This window comes from Lepidothrix coronata, unplaced genomic scaffold (genome assembly GCF_001604755.1).
Source record: "Lepidothrix coronata isolate B3197 unplaced genomic scaffold, Lepidothrix_coronata-1.0 Scaffold144, whole genome shotgun sequence".
Taxonomy (NCBI): Eukaryota; Metazoa; Chordata; class Aves; order Passeriformes; family Pipridae; genus Lepidothrix; species Lepidothrix coronata.
Genome location: NW_016690324.1, coordinates 556,171 through 577,894, shown reverse-complemented (window position 1 = coordinate 577,894; position 21,724 = coordinate 556,171). Strand labels below are relative to the sequence as shown.

The following is a 21,724-nucleotide window of genomic DNA, read 5'->3' as shown; positions in this document are numbered from 1 at the left end:
GATACAGCCTCACCTTGTTACGCCCCTCCACGAACTCCACCCAGGTGTCAATGCTCTCGATGGGGTTCACTGCATCCTGCTGTGTCACGTCTTTCCAGTCCTTGCACTCGGGCATCCGGTCCCGCTGATGGCGTCTTGCTGCCCGGTGCCTGCTGCTGCTAATCCAGCAGCCAGGGAGGAGCAGGAGAAAGAGGAGAGAGATGGAGAGGTGGTCAGCTGGGTAAAAGGCAGCAAAAGTAGCTTTGTGTCTGAGGATTGATGTCCCTGTCCTCCAACTCCGCAAAATTTCTCGGGTCTTTCGGTTACACAGTTCTGATGTGCTTTATAAGGGTGCTCTGCAACCACCAGTGAGGCAAAAATCTGTACATGTGAAAACTGAGGTAGAGAACAGATACAGGTGTCCTAGGCAGTGTCTTCACCCTCAGCCCTGGGACTTCATCTTTCCTTCCTGAGTGGAGAAAGGCAGGGTTGAAATCAGTTCACATGTGCCTAGGGCTGCTCTTGATGTCACTTTGCTCAGCACCAAGGCCTTAAAGCCCTACTGGGACTGAGAGTCAGGGTTGTCACCGACTGGCTGGTGCTGGCCTGGAGAGCAGATGATACAACATCTAAGGGCACAGCACCCAGGGGTGCTCCTGCTGCCCCTGATTCAACAAAAAGCAGGAGGGACATATCCCAAGTAAAGGTGCTGATGGGGGATGGTGGTACCTCTTCAGCCTGAGACAGGCGACTGGGGACAAGTGCTCAAATCTGTCGGGGACCAGGGATGCTGCAGCCTGCAGGGTGCTTCTGGAATGCAGGTTGAGGAGGAAGATGGGAAGGTCTGCCCAAAATCCAGAGTGGGAGGAGTGGAGGGAGAGGCTTAGGGTAGCAGGGGAGCAAGGTGGAGCTGAGTGGAGCTGCCCAGGAGCAGTGGCAAGGGTGTGTGCAAGGCAGAGCTTGGTGGGGCAAACACACCGGTGAGCTGTGTAAACAACAGGAAGCTAGAAAGAAGCCTCCTGCATCCTCTGGAGCTATGCTAGGCAGAAATACGGCGGCCTTGGGAGACAGTGCTCATAATTCACAGGTCCCTCTGCTTCCTGACAGGGCCACAGTGCACTTGCATGCAATAGAAAGCTCTCCGGCATCCCTGGCTTGGCAAAAGCCTGCACAGGGCTGCAGGACCTGGCTTCCTCCAGGCACCCTGATGTCCTCCACCCTGACTGCTCTGGCTACAACTCCCCAGCATCCCTTTTTCTTCTTCCTGTGAGGCTGTCGCTAAAAAATGCCACTGCAGCCCTGCCTGGTGCTGTCCCAGCTTCACAGGGCACAGGCAGTGAGCAGGCACCCTTCATGCCTACCTATTGGTGCTGCTGGCACAAACACCCTCCTGGAAAACCATCCAGAGATCTGGTACTTTCCCAGGATTCAGTAATTCTTCCCCACAAGCAGCAGCTGCCTATGAGCACTTTTGCTTCCATCATTACCCAGGAGAAGACATAGGACAGAAAAACCATGGGGACCTCAGGGCAGGAATGGGATGAGCCCCAGTTGCTGTCTTGGGGTCTCACCAAGGGGCTGGAACAGTTTCTCCTCCAAGCTGCCTCAGTTTCCCCATTAGCACAATGATCAGTGGTTTTATTGCAGACGCTGTGAGGTGTGGCTGTGCCATGGACATCCACTGACAGATGTAGATGACTGAGGATGCAGGGGACACTGTGGAAGTTGTTGGTGTCTGGGACTACCCAGCCTGGGCAAAACTCCTACACCGAGAACAGGTGTCTCCATTCTGCCTCCCCATGAGGTGAGGGGGTGTACAGTGCTCTGAGCTATCAGTCAGTGCTGTCCTCCTTGTGCCATGTTGTGGGTGGGAGAGCAGAAGTGAGATGGGGTCTGGGGCACAGCCACAGTCACAAAAAGCCCATAATGCCAAACTGGTGGCTTGGGAAGACACAGGTGTTGGAAGAAATGGCACTTACAGGCTGCGTCGGGAGAACATCCGACATGGCATCCACGGCCTCCACTGCCACTGGATCACCTCTGGCGCTGGGATGCCATAGACAGTGCAGGTGAGGGCCTGGGGGCTCTTCTTGGAGTAGATGCTTGGGGAAGAGGTTTCCTTCTCATGGATGCGTGGAGGGACTGCAAGGATCAGAGCGACATTGTGAGCGGCTGCAGGCTCAGCCACTCCCTCCCCATGCCAGGCACAGCCCTTCCCAGACCTGTCTGTGGAAAGTGTGGGCACTACAGCTCTCCAGCTCTCAGGACAGCTCAGGCCTGCAAGGCACAGCAGGTTATTCTTAGGCAGATTCAAGTGACATCATTTCTCCTTCCTCTGTCTGGATGGTGCAGGGCTCAAAGCACTGCCTGGCAGCCCCCAGTCCAGGGCCACAGAGCCTGCTGGAGGCACATATCCAAGCAGCAGTGCCCTTCCATCTGGATCCTGTATGACAGGGACCAGTTTCTGCTGCGGGAAAATTCCCTAGGAGCTTCCCACCCAGAGAAACTACTCCAGATCAAGACTTCACGTGTGTGGCAGCTGCCCTGCCCTCAAGTCCGCATCAGTCAGGGTCACCCTCAGCAGCATCTCCAACTGCAACTGGGAAGTGGCCCCTGAGCAAGGACATACACTGCCCAAAGTGATGGAGCCAAGAATGAAGCCAGAAGGAACCAGCCTCACTGTAACCAGAGAGTCCCTCAGCAATGGGAGAGGAAGAGATGATGTACCAACTGCTTTAGGACAGCAATGGGGACTTGGTCTTGGAGCAGCCCAAAGGCTGGGGCCGTGGGCTCAGCTTTGCCCCCCCCAGCCCAGCCCTGGCCCTCCCTTACCATTGACGATTAACTGGAGGCTGATGTGCTTCTCCAGCCCCGCCAGCCTGTTCCGCAGAACCAGCGTGTATGTCCCGGCGTGCTGCTCCGACACATCCTTGATCTGCATTGAAGATTGAGATTGCTTGGGAATTAGCTTTCCATCCTTGTACCTGCGGGGAGGCAGAGAGAAAATGCAGCCATGGGGAGGAAGTGTCCCACTGGCAGCTGGGCAGGGTTTTGCTGGTCCCCACTAGAGCACAGTCGAGGTGCCCCTTGCTAGCACTGAGGACCTCTCTGGGGAGGACACTGGGCCTTCCCTGGACCTGAGTTACAGATCTGTGCATCGACTCATATGGATGCGTGTGGGGCTGGGGATGCTGTGGCTCTGCCCTGAGCAGTGAGTGAGTGCAAAGCTCCCAGCTCCGGCCAGCTCTGGTGGAAGTGCAGCACGATGTTGCACACAGCCCACCTCACTACCTTGCACCTCTGGGCAGCAGAGGGACAAGAGGGATAGCTCCTGTGGGTGCTCTGCTTGGCTACTCCAGACAGTGCAGAGCTGCCAAGCCAAGGCTGTGCAGTTGAGAGTCAGGGCATTTGGGAGAAATTACTCCCATGGGTGGAAAAATGTGACCACAGAGGGACATAGCAAGGGGGCCAGGCTAGGCTTTCCCATTTGGCAGAGGGAAGAAGGAGAGGACAAAGCAGCTCAGGCTAAGAAAGGTGAGTTACCACTGGAAATCTGGTGGGGGGTAAGCCACAACTTTCACTGGCAGCTTCACGGCTTCATCTCCTGCAGTGGCTTCTATCACCGGGCCCTTCCTCCACTCCACGTTGATGAAGGGCTTTTCTGCAAGAAAAAAAGTGAGCATGGAGGAGAGCACAAAGGGACAGGCTGTCACTGAGCTCTGCTGCTCTCCACAGGGCCTAGCAGCAATGACCAAGGACAAGACGGTGTCGTGGCAGGGCAGCTGAGATCCTGGCACCTGAAGAGCTGCCTCTGCCTCCCTCTTGGGAACCACTGGGGACACAGGGAGACTGGTCCTGCTGCTGGGACACAGCCACCCAGTGCCAGTGATGCCTTGTGCTCCCGCAGCTGGTGCCTCCCAGGTCAGCCATGCCACAGGGGCACTGCATCTGCTGCAGGGCCATGAGACTCATGTGTCCTGCCATCCTGCTGCATTTGGGCCAATTTGGCATTGGCACCTCTCTCCCTTCTCATCTCGGCACCTTGCTGAATGTGACCGTGCTCCCAGTGTGGTGCTGGGACACAGAAGGGCTAAGGGACTGGAGGAAGGCTGGGTCTCACTACAGCAGAGTGGATGGAGGTGCAGGAGCTGCTCTGCTGAGCCTTGGGACAAGCACTGCCCAGGCAGCTTGGGGATGGGCTCTGCTGCAGCTCAGCTCTGGCTTTGGCTCTGTGAGGCAGAGGAAGGTGCTGTACCGTGCACGATGACGTCGGTGCTCTCCTCCAGCATCTGGGCGCCGGTGGTGGCAGTGCATTTGTACTCGCCCAGGTCCTGCTGGCTGACATTGTGGAGGGTCAGGATGCTGGAGAGCTCCGTGTGTGTCTGCAGGGAGTGGCGCTCGGACTCCACCACTGCTCGCTGTGTCTGCGGGAGATAACAGAGGGGAAGGGGATGAAAGACATCGGTGGGATGGAGCTGTGTGCATGGGCTCCTCATAGCTCTGATTCCTGCTGCCCAGTGCTTGCCTCTACCTGGACAGGTTTCTCTGCAACTGACTGCCAGCCTCAGGGATGGAAAGGCAACATGTCCTGTGTACTGACTGCCTGAGGCTGAGGTCAGAGCTTAGCACATATTTTGCTCTTATCTGCAGCCCAGGAACCAGGCTGGGAGCCCTATAGCTACATGAACTAAGTGATGCCATCAGGGTCTCCCCTGTCTCACCATTCCCAAGAGCCAGAGGCTACAAGGGGAAAACAAAGTGGGGAAGGGACCACCTTGCAGGCTCTTGGTAACGAGGGCTGTGTTACTAGAGTAGTTCTTTTTAAGCCAATTATTTTTGCTCTGGATTTGCACTGGTGGAATTGAATCCAGTGTTTTCCCAGGAGAGCCCCAGAGCAATAACACCTCGGCAAGGAGGCAGCTTTCTGCCAGGAAAAGGGGTCTTCCCTCTGTCTGCCTTCTACTGCAAGAGAGAAAAATGGGAAAACACTCTGACCAAGATGTCCAGGGCACAGCATAGGTAGGACCATGAAGCAGAGCCCTGTGAATGATGTGAAGAGGGAACAACGAATGAGCAGGAGGGGATGATTCAGACAGAAATGGTTCAGAACACAGGGAGCTGCTCTGTTTGCTGGTACCTGTTTTCCAGGGTAAGCCCACTGGAAGCGGACGCCAGAGTTGAACTCAGCCCACACTGTGCAGTTCAAGACCAGCTTCTCTCCCACTAGCAGCTCCATGGCTTTCTTGGGATACAGCTGGATGTCGTACAGCTCGCTCCCTGAGGCAGAATAGGCAACAAAAAACCATTTCTGATCTATTAACTCCTTGACTCAGACTGTGCAGTTACAGGAGGTTTGGGTATGACCTCCTGCTGCTTGGTGTGTGTTTCTGACACACAGTAGAGGAGATATAAGCACCATTCAGAGTCTGTGTAGCCAGAGAGGACCATAGCAGAGTCACCCAAACTGCTCCCCTGCACCTTCCCAAATATTCACCTGCTATATGGATGATGAAGAAATTGGATTTGAAGACCTTCTTGTCGATGACAGTCTCACACTGGACAAACAAGAAGTCCCTGATCATGTGTGTCGGTACCTGCACTCCCTTCTTGTTGTCCCAGAAAATGCTTTTCCCGTCAGGGTGGATATAGAAATTTTGCTGGAAAAATCAACATTTTGCCAACTGAAATAAGAGGGTAACAACATTTCCACCCCACCCCTTCCAGACTTTACTTTACTTCCCTTTTGTGGGAAGAAATGATGCAGCATCTGTGCTGGCCTCCTGCCCTCTCCTCCCGAGGGTTTGTCATCTAGGAATTGCCTCCCCTCTACCCTGAGCAGCCGCATCCTGCACCATGAGCCTCTCCATCTGCAGAGCAGGCCAGAGACTTCCAGGAATGGAAACTTCTAGAGATAGCTAAGGAAACTGATGCTGGTATCCCAAACATCAGCCCCACTGGGATGAGTGCTGACCTTGGGTAGTGTCCTTCCCGGGCAAGGGAAAGGCCCCTGGCCCCCAGAGTGTCCCTGGAGGCCTTTGTACAATAGTAACACTCATCCTGGAAGGATGTATTTGCATTGTAAAAAAAAAAAAAAAAGGGAAAAAGAGGCAAAAGCAAACTGATAACAGAGCTGTTTTTAGTCTTGAGCCCCAGGGCTGCAGCCTCCTCCTCTGTGGGGATGCCGACCACCTAAAGGGGTTGTAGATCACAGAGACCAGGCAAACGGGGGATGCTGTGGGGAAATGGGTTTAAAACAAAGTCTTGTTTTGTTTCATAGAGCTCCAGGGAAGAGAAGCAAGGTTGGCAGGAAACCCGTGGGGTCTGCCCAAGGGAACTGGACAACACAGCTTCAACCAGCAAATAAAACAAGGAAGCCAATGGCTTGTATTTTCCATGGAAAATTTATCCCATGCATTTTCCTTTCCTGGCAGTGCCTGTCCTGCTTCCACTCAGGCAATTACAAATGCAGAACAAATGCAATACATCTCAGTCCAGAGTCTCCCCCTGGCCGAGCTCTCACCGAGGTCAGTGTGACGTTAAGATCTGGGATGGACACAAGGCATGGTACCCAAGTGTTCTCCTTCTTGCTGATGAGGAGGGTCTCTGGCTTGTTGATAAATGGCTGTTCAAAATCTGAAGGAGAGATACAAGAACAACAACTAAACAGAGGCAAGAAAAAACTGGGAAAAGAAATCAACCAGCAGAAAAGGAGGCTTTCTGACTTTGTTTAGCACAGCATGAGCTTGCCAGGGGGAGTGGTGTGGAGCTGGATGGCCCCATCTGCCACGTGTGACAGTCAGAGGAGACACCTGGAGCTTGGGAATGCAAAGGGAGTCGGCCGGCTCCTCCGCACCAAACACAGCACCGGTGCAGTGGCATTTGTGTGACGTTTGGGCAGTGCTGGAAATGACCTCCCCTTTCCTGGCCCCCTCAAGGTCTCTGCCTGGGTCTGGCCCTTTGTGAAGCCAGTGTGCTGTGTCCTGGGCTCGGCGCCTGCCCAGCTGGTGAGCGTGGCCCCGCGGCAGGGGCGGTGTGGGGCTGTGCCGCCCTGGTGCAGAGCGACCTTCCAGGGCGAGGAAGTGATCCCCAGCAGAATGGTATGCAGATGTCATCCTGCAGCCAGATAAACAGATGAGCTGAGCTTTCCAGGGCTGCCACCCCACTGCCGCCCAACTGCTGCAGGCACAAATATTGACAGGAAGAGCAAAACCACCCAAAAATAATCACTGAAATGACTTAGCAAGGCCAGGGATGTTACACTACACTCGACATGGAATGAGCATGTCGAGTGACTAAAGGGAATGAAGACAGAATTGGGAGAGACAAAGAATTGTGAGGCTGCTTGGTGTCCTCTGGCACAGCTTCCATGATGGACGATTTATTCTGTAGAATCAGCCCCTGCCTACCGTTTCCCACAGGGAATGGAGTCCCAATCCAACCCAGTGCTCCCACTGTTAATTGCAGAAGGGAATACTTTAATTTTTGACCTATAAAGCTGTTGCTTCAGTGCTAGTCATGCTACAAAGACCTGTATGAATCTGCATGAATCTCTTTTTTCTACAGCTTAGGTGAAAGAAACCACACTCAGAAAACTGTATTGGTCAGCTCTTACGAAAACATGGATTGCCCAGAGAGTTCTTATCTGTGTTTCCTGCGGTCTTGTGCTGCCACAGGATTGCTGAAATCACAGATTTGTTTCCCCGTGTGAACATGTTCCTCATTCCTCTCCTGAGCCCTGGGCATGTGAGAGGGAGGAGGTGCACAAATGCCAGAGGTGAGAGACTATGAGGTCCCCTTCAAGCTCAGATGGCAGCCAAGAACTAACTGATTTACTGGGCTGGTCCTGCTGCCAATGAGCTTGTGATTCATGCACTAACTCCCCTCTCTGACTACATCACAAATTTCCTTAAGACTGTCTTAATGGGTCGAATGGGAATAATTTAACATCTTCTTCATTAATATATGCTAAGCTTTATGAGATGTGGGCTGTACATATCCTATCCTACCCTGATGAGGCATTCTATATGTCTACAGTGCTATCTGTAGTTGTAATAACATACACACCTAACCAGACACATGGGAAGGAAAGATATGTGTGGAGAGTTCATTTAAGAACTGAGCTGCAGGTAAAATACAAAAGAACCCATTTTTCCAGCCAAGCACAGATATTTTGTTCCCGGCAATTCCACCAAGCTCTTAACATGAGAAATGAGGTTGATGGATAAAGCTGTGGTCTGATCATGCTGTCTCCAAACATCCCTGACACTTACATCAGCCCTTCCAAGCTCTCCAGGGACAGTTTCACATTGCAGCCCAGTTCAGCAGGAACAGGCAGGGCTTTATCTGGATGTTCTGCAATGGCTGTGGTTACTGTATGCCTGGGTTTTCCTGACATGTCCCTTCTCCTGCCTGAAAGCCTGTCCTGTCTGGAAAGGCAGATTCTGAGGTTTCCTACATGCCTGATAACCATAACAGGGGACAGCCTGATTGGAAGCAGCATGAACATGTGCTGTGTAGCCCTGTGCACAGCAATGCTGCGAGGTGTTGGCAGGATCTGTTGCACACGTGCTGTCCGCAGGCACTGTGGGTCCCACGGGCCCTGACAACCTGGGATTTATTGCCCCTAAGCTGCACCATGTGCACACTTGCTGCTCTCTGGTAAGTAGGAGAGACACTACTGAGCTGCAGAGAGACTGGAGGTGAGAGAAGGTGGATCAAGGGGCAAAGTGGTGTTTGCTGGATCACAAAGAAAATCAGGTTCTTGCAAAAGCACTCAAAAGCACGAAAGTACGTTAGGCTGTACACATTTTCAGTGTGTGTAAGAAGCTTTCTGCCTCTATCCTGTTAAAACACTCTAGAGGGTCTGAATACTCCTGTCCAACTCACAGATGCCTGCGATCCAGGGAGGCTCTGTCCTGTTTTAGGGTGGGCAGCAGAGCCCACGGGGAGAGGAGGCAATTGCCCAAACAGACCTCAATTCCTCTCCAGCAGCTGTCCAGCTTTTCTGATTTGCCCCTGCATTTTTCTCTGCATAGTTGCAGAGGCAAATTTGGCTTTGCCCTGGGACTTCTGAAAAATGCATCTTATATGTCATGACCTGCCTGGCTCATGACAACTGCACCAACTAATAAATGGGGGCGGAAAGAGAAATAGCTCAGCCAACTGTTTCCAGGGGACAGGGCTCATTTATCTTGCTTTGAGCAGGGGGGGAGACAGCAGAGGGGGAACCCCTGGGGCATGGAGAGGATGAGTATTGGCCCTGCAGACACTTGCTGAGCTGGGGTTCCAATCCAAAGCCTGGTGAACATCCCTCCTCCTCCAAAATACATCTCATAATCCTGCCTGTGCAGGCAGCCCCTGCACAGTTTGGAGAGGAGCCAGTGTGGAGAGGAGTGGATCTGCCACTGTGGAGTGGCTCGAGCCATCAGGCCCGGGAACAGGAGGATGCATGGTGTGTTTGTACCACTCATCCTCTCCCTCCCTCAGTCTCAGCTTCATGGAATGCTATCATCCATAGCCACCAGCATCTTGAGGTGCCCCCAGCTGCCCAGAAGATAACTCCTGTGCTTTTTTTAGTGGTGAAACATCTCTGAGACCAGGCTCTCACTGTTTAAATTCCTGCATTCCAGCCTGGCTGGAGCGATGCCCCCAGGATGGGACGAAATTGAATCCCAGGCGCTGCCGCCGCCGTGGACGGATATTGGTTCCCTGGAAGTACAGGGAACCAGCCCTTGGCCCCCTCCCCAGGCCTGCAGCAGCCTGGGAGGCACGTTGAGGTTTTTAATCTTTCGGATATTATGGTGCACTGGCTGCCCCCAGCCCCCCAGCCTGCAGGTGCACATCCCGACGGCTCTTACCTCTTACAAACACGTAGGTGCCCACCGCTGTGGTGCCCTCGATTTTGGCATCAATGTACTTGTAGTAGCAGCGGTAGTAACCCGTGTCGTTCGCCTGTGTCTCCGTCAGCACCAGGACTTTGCAGTACGGCTTCGTGCCAGTCCCCTCACAGTCCTCTTCTCGGATCGCCCGGCCACTGCTGGGGGCTGCTGAGGCCACCAACTCGGTCTCCTCCTTCCCAGCGGGGTCTACCTTGCCCCCGGGCCACGACCACTCCAAGGGGTGCTGGCCTCTAGACATGGGCAAAGAGGAGCATTAGCCTTGGGTCAAGGGTGGTGAATGTGGTGGTGACTCTGCGCTCACCTCCACGTGGCCCAGCCAGCCAGACACCACTCTTGGGCTGAGGCATGGAGGAATGACCATCCTCCAGGGGAAAAATCAGGCATGAGGAAATGGCAAGCAGCTTCCCTAATCACAGGGCAAGCAGAGGCTTCTCTTCTTCCCCAGGCCACCTCTCTGGCCATGCTAAGCTGTAAGGTATCAGCCCACTCACAAGCAGGCCCCTCTGTCCCATGAGACTGTCCTACTGGTACGAACGCCAGGACAGGGAAACACGCAAGGCCCTGAGGGAAAGGCTCCATTTATTCTCTATTCCCTCTTGTTATTAAAAGGGTCCAGAGCTATTAGGGAAACACATGGATGTGATGATTTCCCTTGGCTCAGTATAGCTGCTGGCTGGGGCTCATGGTGTGATGAATGGAGTGGGAAGGAGAATGAGGGAAGGAGAGCAGACTGGAAAGAAAATGAGAAAGAGAAAAGCAGGAGGGGAGTCAGGGATAAAAGACAGCACAGGGAAAACCAGGGGAGGCTCAGCTGACTGCCTTCTGGCCAGCTGCCAGCTGTTTCCTTCTCTGCTGTTGTGGGAGGGGGTTCCCTTGCTCTACAGCACCCTGCAGCCCCTCAAAACCACAGCTGGACTGGGGCTGCCACCCCTTCCCACCTCTGCAGAGACACTGCAGACACCTCTCTAAGGGCATGACCACTGAGCCTGTTCACCAGCAGCCCAAAGACAGACAGAAAAGTCCAGGAACACAAGAAACCCCCAGACAGAGTGTGCACGTGTGTATTTATATATAGCCGAGGATCTCCAGAGCTCGCATGTGCACACACACGCCAGCCTAGCTTGTTATAACTGCACTTGTTTACTACAAACAACACAAGCTTTTATTCCATGCTGGAAGTTTCCTTCTGTGGAATCAGAGTCCCTTTCAGAGGAAGGCCTAGTCCCCACTTGAAAGTTTGCCAGTATAGCTGGAAGTCACTTAAGTACATGCAAAAAAAAAAAAAACTGGGAAAAAGAAGCCATCGTAAGGGACAGCTGTGGGGTAAAAATGGCCTTTTGTCAGCACTGTTGGCTCCATGAGGGGAAACTGGGTTCATCTATTATTCAAGTTGGGAATAGACATGCTGGCACACGCAGCTCCTCTGCCAGGGCTCTTCCAGGGCAGCTCTGAGGGCAGATGCTTTTAAAGCACAGCCAGACCGTGACCGTCACTGATAGCTGGATCCAGACAGCAAGGGATGGCGAGGAGGAAGAGAGATAAGGTGCCATTGGAGGGCACAGTGGCTCAGATGCAATGAGGACAGGATTTCTGTCCAAGCATGGGGACAAGACCTGCCCCTTTGTGTTTTTCTTCAGCTGTTAAATTATCTTCCTGCAGACTTTGCTCTCTTCCAGCTTGCTGCGGATGAGTTCGGAGACAGTGTGCTGTACTCTCCTCATGGTACCAGGTACAAGGGCTCTGGAGGCAGCGACGAGCCCTTGGGGACAACCTCACAGCCCCTCTGACCCAGCTCAAACTGGTGCATTCACTAAAAATGCCATCAGTGCCTGAGGCAGGACTGTAAGTGCAGCTCCAGCAGCGTGTGTCTGTGAAGCACGGGCAGGCTTCTCCAAAGTACCAGAGTCTCATGAGCACTTCAATAAAAATACAAATTGAATTTTGAGTTTTTCCCATCCTATGCATGCTCAGGGAAAATAATAGTAAAACTGATCACTAAACCAGTAACACCCAGTGGCCTCTGCCATGGCCATTGCTGCTGTGCCCATGGTCCCACTGCACCAGTGCAGGCCATGGGACTGCTCTCAGCCCAGAGCTAAGAGCTTCAGACCCCCACTGTGCAAAGGAGCCCCAAAGCCCTTTGCATTTGCTCAGGCATTTTTGGGACTCCATGTGGAGGAGGGTAATTGTACAAGTCTCCAGTGTTTCCGCTTTCCGTTTGTTTACCCACTGGGATTTTCACACGTTATCAGATCTACTTGTTTCATTAGCCATCAAGGCTTGCAGTCACCGAGTGACACATATTTATACAAACATGGATGGGCCTGTGCAAACAGACGTGCCAACCAGCCCGTGGGCGGCTCTAACCCAGGCATTCCTTGCATGTGTGCTGCTCAGCCAGGTTCAGTGGGGACACGGAGGTGTGGGCACTACTGTGAGTCCAAGTTAGCATCACCGGTGGGTTAAGAGGACCAGAGGAAGGCAGGAATCAGGATAGGTCAGGCTCACATGGATTTATTTCTGTATCTACTCTCTGCATTTGGGGAAAGGTCCAAGCAGCAGTTTTGGGTGGTTCCCTCCCTCCTATCTGTCACCTTCAAGGATTTATTCCCAAGTTGTTTTCTTTCAGCTCAGTGATAATGTGCCTCTTGGCGATGGAGCCGGCTGATGCCAGCTGGAAAAAGATGCACTGTAGGCTTCTCCACAGCTGTTTTCCTCAATCTTTTCAGGACAGATGCTCTTCAAGGAAGATGTTGCAATTGGCACCACTTTTCTTCAATCCTCTTTGAAGCTCCTATGTGTGGTATGATGGGCAAAGCTGGCTGTGGCTTTGTGGCTTAGCTGGGATAAGCCAGATCCTCCCTCAGCACCACAAAGGATGTTCACAGCAGTCACACACGTGTAGGAAAGTGCAGCAGGTGTTGTGTGTCCCTGGACACCGCTCTGGAGCAGTGCTTGTGGGGCATTGCCTTATCCTGAGGCTCCTTCAGCCCTGCCACAGTGCTCATTTCCTCCACAGGAGCCAAGAGGGCTCTGGGGTCAAATACTTCCTCTGCCACAGATGGGTTTGTGCATCTGTGAGTCAGCTCTGGTAACAGATCACTGGGCAGCAAAGGACAACCTTGCCCTTCTTTTTCTTGGTTTGCTCTCCACCTGAGTGCCCAGCACCTGCAGGATGGGATTGGATGGGCTGGCACAGTCATGACCCAGTTGAACCCCCCAGAGGTTTCTGCTGTTGCACAGCTGGCTCCTGTGGGCTCTGCTCCAATATTCATGAGCTGGAACAGCACAAGATCTCTGCTTTCCCCCCGCACAGGCTGCTGAGGGCTTGAATGCAGAGATTCATGGTATTCTTTCCTTCCTTCTCAGGATGGAAGCTAATAAAAGCTGCACTGTCTATGTGGGCATCAGCCCCTTCCCTGGCTCTGCCACATGCTTAGATCAAAACATTGCTGGGGCTCTCAGCCAGCACTGGTATGATCTGTATTTTGGGGAATGTTCCTGCACTGGTCCCCTGCTCTGTCTGGGTCTCTCAAGGGTGCATTGTGCTGGGTGACAAGGGAACGTGACTGCATGTGATGCCATTTGCAAAAGCAGAGCCCCAGCATCTGGTGGCTTCTTGCATATGTGTTGTGCCCTTGGGTCTCTTAAGCTTGCCCAGCTCCAGAGGCATTGTTCATCCCATGGCCTGGCATGGACTCTGGTCACTGATGAGGCTTGGAGGGCTGTGGAGCTGGGGGGGGCTGCAGAGCTGTGGATGTCTGAGATCCGGGCTGCTGTGAGGGAGCCTGAGAGCACAGTTGGCTGCGGGACTCTCACACTCAGTGGGTGAAGCTCGAAAGGTCTCCAGGGAGTCTCACAGGGGAGTTTTGAGCTCATCTTTCTGCTGAAGCACTGCTTCAAGCAGGCCTGTACTCCTGGCTCCAAGGGCAGCTCGAAGAGCAGCCAGAGGACATTGCTCTCAAGGGAAGACCAGGGTCAAACTGAAGTCACCTCCAACACGATGCTTAGCAGGAAATCCCTGGATCCTGAATTTGATTCTGTATTTTTTCTGCCCTACCCTGCCCCACCACCCTCTCCTTTGCCTGTTCTCTTGGTGGTCTGCATGATTTTCCCTTCAGTTCCCATTATCCCAAGCCAGGTCTTCCCAGGGTGGGCCATGGTCCAGAGAAGAGGTTGGAGAAGCAGCTGGGTGTAATTAGAGATCCAGAGACCAGGAAGGATTTACTTTTCATTCAAATGAAGTAACAATGTCCCACAATCAAAATCCTCTCCTCAAGACAGACAAACACAGGACTGGAGAGCTCAGAGGGAAAAGGGGAACCTTCTGAGCTATGCAGGAGACACAGAGACTTATCTACCTCTGGATGGTGTGAAGGACACTGCGCAGCCCGAAGGAGCACATCTGGGACACCAGGATGGAGAGGTGGGGGGCAGCCAAGGAGCAACATGGGCAGAGGGTTGCAGGGGTTTTAATGCTGTTTGCAGATGGCCTTGCTGTTCTTGGGCTGGGCAGTTCAGTCCTGCACAGCACTGGGAGCCAGGGGTAGGGATCTTCTTGTCTCAGCTGTGTCCATGCCACTGCACTGTATGGATGCTGTCTAGTGAGCCTGAAAGTTGAGCCTTGGGTCTGCAGCAGCAAACAGGGAGCTTGTTGCCACTTGCAGTGACTCTGTAGCTTGTACAATGCTCCCTGCAAGAGCAGGCCATGCACACTCTGCACTGGAAATCAGAGCATCTCTTTTCCACTTCAGTGATTTTCCTTCATATTAACCAATGCCTAACAAGTGCCCAGGGAAAGGGCAATCCAGGTCCAGGAGGGATACCCAAAAAGAAAGGCTTTCCACTTCATGGTGCTAAGAAGCTGTGTTCATGCTTGACTGCAGAAGACACTTTCTTTTACCGCACCTCTAACTACAGTATGTTCTTTAGCCTTGGCTCAATCTCCAGACAACACAGTCTTGAAACCACTTTCTATGTCCCTCCCTGGGCCACTGCTGAGAAAGGATCTGCCCTGATTCTAAGCTTATTCAGAACAACTGCACTGAATCTCCCCTGTTCCAAGGTTTTAACAGAGAATGTCAGTTCCCACATCCACCTGTGGAGAGAACTACCATGGCAGAGGACTGGAGTCCCCAAATTCCCTCCTTTTCCTCTGTGCCCCCCCAGCAGGCTGACCACAGTCCTCCATGGACAGTCACAGGCAGTCCTCCAACTCACATGTTTCCTATAACACACACCGTGGTTCCTCAGGTCACTGGGAGAATGAGCCCACAACTGCTCATCTTCCCAGACCGGGTGAAATCAGTTCAGTATTGCCATCAACAACCTTTCCTCTGTCCCTCTGCCTTGGCTATGAACTGATTCACAAAGGAAAAGCAATACCATCTGTTCCAGGAAAAGTTAAATATGTTTGTGACAAGACATGAACACAATGCCAGCCAAGTGTTTGCAGTAATTGCTCTGTGGTTATATATAACACTGAGGAACACCCATTTGAGGCCCACGCTGAATTTAGAGCCCCATTGGGCCCAGCACTCAGATCCCAAGCAAGGATCTGCTTTCAGCTGCTGAAGGGAAACTCCAGGAAAATTGACCTTGGGCAATTCTCCCACTTGTTTGGTTTTTTTTTTAACTTTCCTAGATAGGGGGTAGTGCTGAAAACATGTACAGCCAAGTGTCCCAGCATGGATAAATCAGTTCAGGCACATCACTTTCTTAGAGTCAGTCTCAAAACCACCTGAGATTCTCCAGGTCCTCTCACAGGGTTTTGACCTGGTCTGGCCAGGGCTTTTCCTCACCCTAATGTGTACAAGGCAAAGCATTAAATCCCAGCTTCCTAGAAAAGCTGGAAGCCTCTTACAGACACCACTAAGTGCAGCCTTGCCTTCTCACATGGGTATTTCTCAATGTCCCCCAAACGTACCACTAGATTTAGAAACCAGAACTCCAATCCTAGCAGCCCTGAGGAGATGAGAATAATCAATGTCAGAGAAAGACAAGGAGAATCCGGGAGGCCAGTTTCCCTGAAGAGCTTACAACAAAGCTATCAGATCATGCAAATGTTTCTCTATCTTCCTTCTGCCTGCAGGACTACAGCAGAGGTTATCACTGCCTCCTTGGAGACGTCTTCTGCTTCTTTTTCAATGAATTAATTAGATGAGTTCACCCTTGGTGAATGTGGAAGATTTCTAGGCAGACATGCTAATCTGCAGGTGTACTGCAGCCTAGGTGTCCCTGGAGGGCTCTCCTTGCCTAGTCCTCCAACACTCACCAGGTAAAAGCAGTCTAGACAGAGCCAGGCTCGCTCGTGCCTTACCTGCAGGTGATGGTCAGTGTGTCCTTGGCGTTGATGACGTGTTCCTCCTCGGTGATGCTGAGAGTAGGAGGGGTCATAGAATAGCTGCTCACCAGATCTGTGGAGGGAAAAGAGAGAGGGGATGATGCAGATACTGACTAGCCTGCACCCACTGCTGTGGGCAGCAGCTCTCCTGGCATCACGAGCCCAGAGAGGGGCAAAGCCTTTTGAAGGAAACATCTCCTCAGGGTCTGTTCCTACAACATAATTGAATGTTGGCTCAGCAGGACACAAGCGGTTTGTCTGCAGCCCTCCTGGCTCCAGGGAGCAGCTCTTCAGCAGCAGCTCTAGGGCCAGGGCCAGACAACCCCTAGGCTCTGATAGACAGACTAGCACAGACAAGGGCCAGAAAAAGAATGAAAGACTAGAAAGTGGGGAATCCAAGTGTGCCCGTTCCTCACCAGGTGAATGAGATTGAGTTTGCTTGGACTAAGGCTCTGAAATGATCCCCTCTGCTAACCGGAGGGAGTCTGGCAGGAGATTTTTCTATACACATGTGGCTTTCTGTAATCAGGGGGACAAATCAGGGATGCCCAGATACAAGAAATGCAAAACTCTTGCTTTGGCACAGAGATGCTCTCTGGAGTCAGCAGGCATTCATGGAATGCCCTTCTCCTTTGGCACACTCTCACGTACAGTCACCTGAACAGGACCAAACCTCTGGGGATTGCAGCAGCCCCCTTCCCTGCACCACCAGACAGGCATTCCAGGAGTGAAATTATCCAGGCTCAAGGACAGGCAGTTAAACATTATCATGCTCCTCTTCCACCTTTTTTCAGGGAGAGTCCCACTTTTTGTGTGCTTGCATCTCCGGCATGCCAGACATGCACCCTAAGTGAGCTCCTCATGGACAAAACATCTCGAAGTACCGGTTACCTTCAGAGACTACTGTTGTTTTTCATTAACACAGTGTTGCTGACTGTCATTACTTCATGATCTTTATCTTAAAACTCCAGCTTCTGGAGATGTGAGATAATTCAAAAGAAAAGTCTCATTGACTGCAAAAACAAGCAAACTAACCAGAAATAGAGGGGGGGAAAAAGAGTTAAGAAATGTGAAGCTGTGGCTTAGGTGAGTGCTAAATGCTAAGGAAGAAAAGAATGCAAAAATATGTTGCTAACTTGACTTTCTACAAAAACGTGAGGCTTTTTGCTACAATGTTCTGTGCATGTCTGTTTCCTTCCCTTGTAACATTCAAACCTAGGTATCAGAGAGATCTGGCAAGGACAGAGAGGTCTCAAGGACATAGAGTTTCCACAGGTTTCACAAATAGAAGGAGCCCTGTGTGACACCCCTCCTCCAAAACTGTGACCTGAGGACCTCAGGTCTCAGAAGTGCTGTGGTAGAGCCACATGTGCCTTAGGACAGGAGGAAATGGCCTCAAGGTGTGCCAGGGGAGGTTTAGACTGGATATTAGGAAAAGTTTCTACACTGAAAGGGTGCTCAGGCATTGGAACAGACTGCCCATGGAAGTGGTGGAGTCACCATGCCTGGAAGTGTTCAAAAGACATGTGGATGTGGCACTTGGGGACACGGTCTAGTGGTGAACACGGTGGTGCTGGGTTAACAGCTGGACTTGATGGTCATAGAAGTCTTTTCCAATCTTAATGATTCAGTGATTCTAGGAATGCTTCTCTATGGGGAAACTTGCCCCAGGAGACATCAAATGGCCACCAGCCTCTCTGACACAGGCGTCTGTGGAGTCATGAGGAGCCAGGCTGGTGGAGAAGCCGGGTTGCCCAGGGCCCACCACCACCAAGGAGAGGCTGCTGAGGGGGACATGGCAGTGGAGGGACGTGCTGAGCCGCACCACCGGCACTGCCAGGCCAGGGCTGCCGGCCTTGTTCTCTCTGATTGTTCTCCACTTCCTTCCCGCCTGCGCGCGGCTCTGAGGTGGTGTCCCCGTGGCTGCCCCCATGGCAACGGCGGGGTGCTGGCCATCTCCCCCCATCATTCCTGCCTCCTCTTCCCTTGCCCACATGAGGTGGAGTCAGCCCAGGGGCTGCCCTGGCCCACCTCTGCCCGTGTGTGTGTCCTGCTGCCCATGGCCTGTCCTACAGACATGTCTCTCTCAACAACAACAACAACAGCCATCATTTGTCTCTCAACACATGGATCGGGTTGGCATCACCGTGGTCTTTGGGACCCTGTGCTTCTCAGTGCCCACGGAGGACACCCCACCTCGCGCCTCCAACCTCCCCCTTTCCCTGCAGAGGGGACGTCAGACATCACACACAAAAATGTGCCCCCGGGCTGTGAAAATAAAGGACCACATTTTTTGTAAAATCCCTTCAAAATGTAACAAGGTTTATTAAAAAAAGGGGGTGGGGAAGGGAATCTGTCCACTAAGCTGCATTTCCTATTAATGCCGGACACGGTTATCCCAATGCAAACACCACTATCCAGATGGCCACAGCCTCCCAGCCCATTGCCCCAGGGAGCATCCAGGGGTGCCTGGCACCCCCACGGTGCTCAACCCAAAATGCAGAAGATAATGGCTTGCATGGAGCCGGCTGGGGACAGCAGACGCTCTCATCCTCATGCCCGTGCTCTGGAGCAGAGAGCAGAAAGGTAATCCCCAAACCCCTGGCATGGCCACCTCCAGGGATGGCTGTGACAGGTGCCAAATTAAGTCTCAAAACTGGAGTGGTCCCCTTGCTTGAACCACTAAGTGGTCCAAGGTCGCAGGAGCCTCTCGGCCGATGCTGTGCCCCGCTGCTGGGCCTTGGGGGGAGCAGGACGGCGGCAGGAATAACCCCCTGCCTCCCTTCATGTGCCGCCTGGTGACCTGTTAGCAAACAACGCCGGGGGGTGGAGGGGAAGAAAGGAAAAGTACGATCTGTGCAGGTTGAGGCTGTGGGATTCCTGCAGATGCATCCTGTCCACGGCCCTCCGTGAGTACAACAGGAAAAGGAACCACTGCTTGCTCCGAAAGCACCGCGGCGCGGGGCTGGGGACGCTCCCGCTGCTGGCAGCCAGTGCTGGGCCAGCACTCACGGCCGTCCAGCCTCCTCACCGCCCCCGGATTGCCGGGAAAACTTTGGGGACACCCTACATCAGGCACTGGCTCATGCTGGGGATCCACTACTCACCCCAATGCCTCACACTAAGGCTGGCATCTTGGTATGCCAATACCCAGAGTCACCCGTGCCATTCAGGACAGGCAAAAGGATACACGGAGCTATTCCCAGCCTGCAAAAGCATCTTCAAAGCCATCAGCTTTTCTCCCACCATATTCTCTATCACTCTTTGTGCTTTACAGATGGATCCACCCCATTGCTGCCCTTGCCCTTTCCCTCCCTGGGGGAGCACGTGCCCTGCCATGACTCTCTCCTGCGCTGAACTTGGTGCTGGGTTTGGCCATTAAATCTCTGCTAACCGACACACAGATGGTTTGTGTCTCTGGCAAATCCCAGGGTGTGAGGGAGATGTCTCCAGAGCATGGAGTGTCTCCTCTTCTCTCAGTCCCTCCTTCCCCACCTCCAACCTCAGCCATGTTTTATCTCCTCGGCCCTCAGAGCAGATCCCGCTCTCTCCCGCACACCCAACTGCGCCCTTGCACGGGGAGAGCATTAATGTAATTAAAAAGGCATGCGGCAGCCCCGGCAAGCTTTGTTTTTTCAAGATGGTTTCCAAGCAAGCTGGCAGCAGGATATTAAAATAAACAGAGGGGGGATTGATGGGATGCGGGGAGAGGAAGCAGGATCCCACAGCCACTCACACCTTGTCTTTTTCCAGAGAAGCACATTTCCCAGCGGTTTTTGTAGCCTTGATCTTGCAGCACACGGCTCTAAAAGGGGCCAGGCTGCACTGAGGGCCTTCTCCTTATCGCTGGCAGCTCCATCATTTTCAGGCCCCTCTGGCTCTGTCTGCACTTCCAACACTGCTGCTCTCAGCATGGCGGCAGGGCTGCCCACTGCATCCTGCATCCAGGGCTCTCCCTGCCCAGTGGGGAAGCCACGCTCACCCTCAAAAGTGCTACCCACCCACCCCAGGGCATCTTGCAGGCTCCAGACCTCATCTCTCCACCCCTGGGCATGTTGTGGGAAAGCCTTGCATGGGACTTGGTTTTCCCTTGCGACAGCTGCAGACACTGAATCCCTGCAGAAAAACATCTGAGCCAGAGCCGGCACCGCTGCGGTGAGCGATGGCTTTGGGAACAGGTCAAAGGCTGGGTGTGAGAGAAGGTGCAGGTATAGCATGGTACAGTGTGGCACAACACAGCTCCTGCTCTCCGTCTGCTTCCACTCACAGGAAGCCCTGCACCGGATCCTCCCTCTGAGCCCCCCCACACCACCTCAGCCCCTCTCTGCTTCCCCTTCCCTCCCTCTCTGCTGAGTCGGCCCCGCTGACTGATTAACAGGGCGCCTTTCCGGAGAGGGATTTTGTTCACACTCTGTCCTTCTCGCTGACTTCCTTCCCCGGTGCTGGGCTGGATCTCTCTGGCCACAGCCGCCGCATATCCCCATCTAACCAGCACAGCTCACTCTCCTGCCACCAAACTTACTGCTTTGGGGTTCTGTGACCAGAGCTGCAAGATAACACGCGCAAAGCTGCTCCAGGTGAGGCTGTGTGGTCCTGCTTGTCTCCCTGCACCCAGCCCAACACACACTGCCCACTCAGTGCTGTACTGGGGCAAAAGATAGGCTGGAAGGGAAAAAAAGACCATCTTTTTCCCCAGCAAAGTTTCCCTAACCCTGCTACTGCCCCATCTCTACTTTGCTGTTTTCAGGCAAAAATTCCTAGTCAATGAGCATCTATCCAACAAAGCAAGGCAGGAAGATCAGATTTGGACATTTTCTAAAAAAGGGAGATTTGTTTGCACCAGTTATCGTGTGAGCAAAGCCCTGCTCCTGGACAGTTAACAGTAAAATTCTGGTACCTTGCTGACCAACAGGGACTGAACAACCCTTTCTGATGCAAAAGAGCAGCAGTAGCTGGTACTGGGGTAGAGGGAGGAGAACTCTTGCTCTGCTCTTACTCCAGTCCTCTCCTCCAGCCTTCCTGGCTGGACCTGTCCAAATTGGCAGCATTTGTTGGTGAAATTTTATGTGCCCCATGGGAACTAACCCCAGCACTGCAAGTGCCATCTTCCCCCTCTGCCCCAGTTACTCTTTCCCACCTGCCCTGTGTTGATATAACTCACTGCCCTGGTGCTGGAGGATCTGTGGCTGCCCCCAGGCATGTGGGAAGTCCACGTGCCGGAGGCAAAGCTGGGCCAACTTCCCACCTACAGGGCTGAAGTTCCCCCATGGAGCAACTCCTTGTCATGCACGGGGCAAGCGTCCAGCTGTGGATGGGAGTAGCAAAGCATGAGTGTCACGTCACGCAAGGAGCAGGCAGTTGGCACAGCAGCAGGAGAAATCTGAACATAGGGCTGTCAGCTCCTCCTCTTCCTTCTCATGGTGCTTGCCAGCAGGGAGGAAGGCTTGTTTCACACAAGGTGAGATATGGCACAAGGCTGAGAAATAAACGTCAGGCTCCAGCC

At 53.0% G+C, this 21,724-nt stretch overlaps 1 protein-coding gene and 1 long non-coding RNA gene across 4 annotated transcripts in view; one reads left to right on the top strand and one right to left on the bottom strand.

The window, feature by feature from the left end:
• Nucleotides 1–6,349, top strand: part of LOC108503734 — a 15,711-nt gene extending 9,362 nt beyond the window's left edge. The window contains exons 3-4 of the long non-coding RNA XR_001876904.1: nt 1,627–1,783; nt 6,257–6,349. This is a non-coding gene — a long non-coding RNA (uncharacterized LOC108503734). The remainder of the gene's footprint in view (nt 1–1,626; nt 1,784–6,256) is intronic.
• FLT4 (fms related tyrosine kinase 4) overlaps nt 1–21,724 on the bottom strand; it is a 57,811-nt gene that overhangs the window by 20,162 nt on the left and 15,925 nt on the right. For 2 of the 3 annotated variants that reach the window (XM_017827998.1, XM_017827997.1), the window contains exons 2-11: nt 16,198–16,294; nt 9,837–10,108; nt 6,500–6,612; nt 5,474–5,636; nt 5,117–5,256; nt 4,235–4,403; nt 3,523–3,640; nt 2,812–2,963; nt 1,959–2,121; nt 14–158 (exon numbers count right to left, since the gene is read on the bottom strand). In XM_017827998.1, coding sequence (XP_017683487.1) covers nt 14–158; nt 1,959–2,121; nt 2,812–2,963; nt 3,523–3,640; nt 4,235–4,403; nt 5,117–5,256; nt 5,474–5,636; nt 6,500–6,612; nt 9,837–10,108; nt 16,198–16,294 — 1,532 coding nt within the window. The remainder of the gene's footprint in view (nt 1–13; nt 159–1,958; nt 2,122–2,811; nt 2,964–3,522; nt 3,641–4,234; nt 4,404–5,116; nt 5,257–5,473; nt 5,637–6,499; nt 6,613–9,836; nt 10,109–16,197; nt 16,295–21,724) is intronic. The other variant, XM_017827999.1, reaches the window with a different exon arrangement.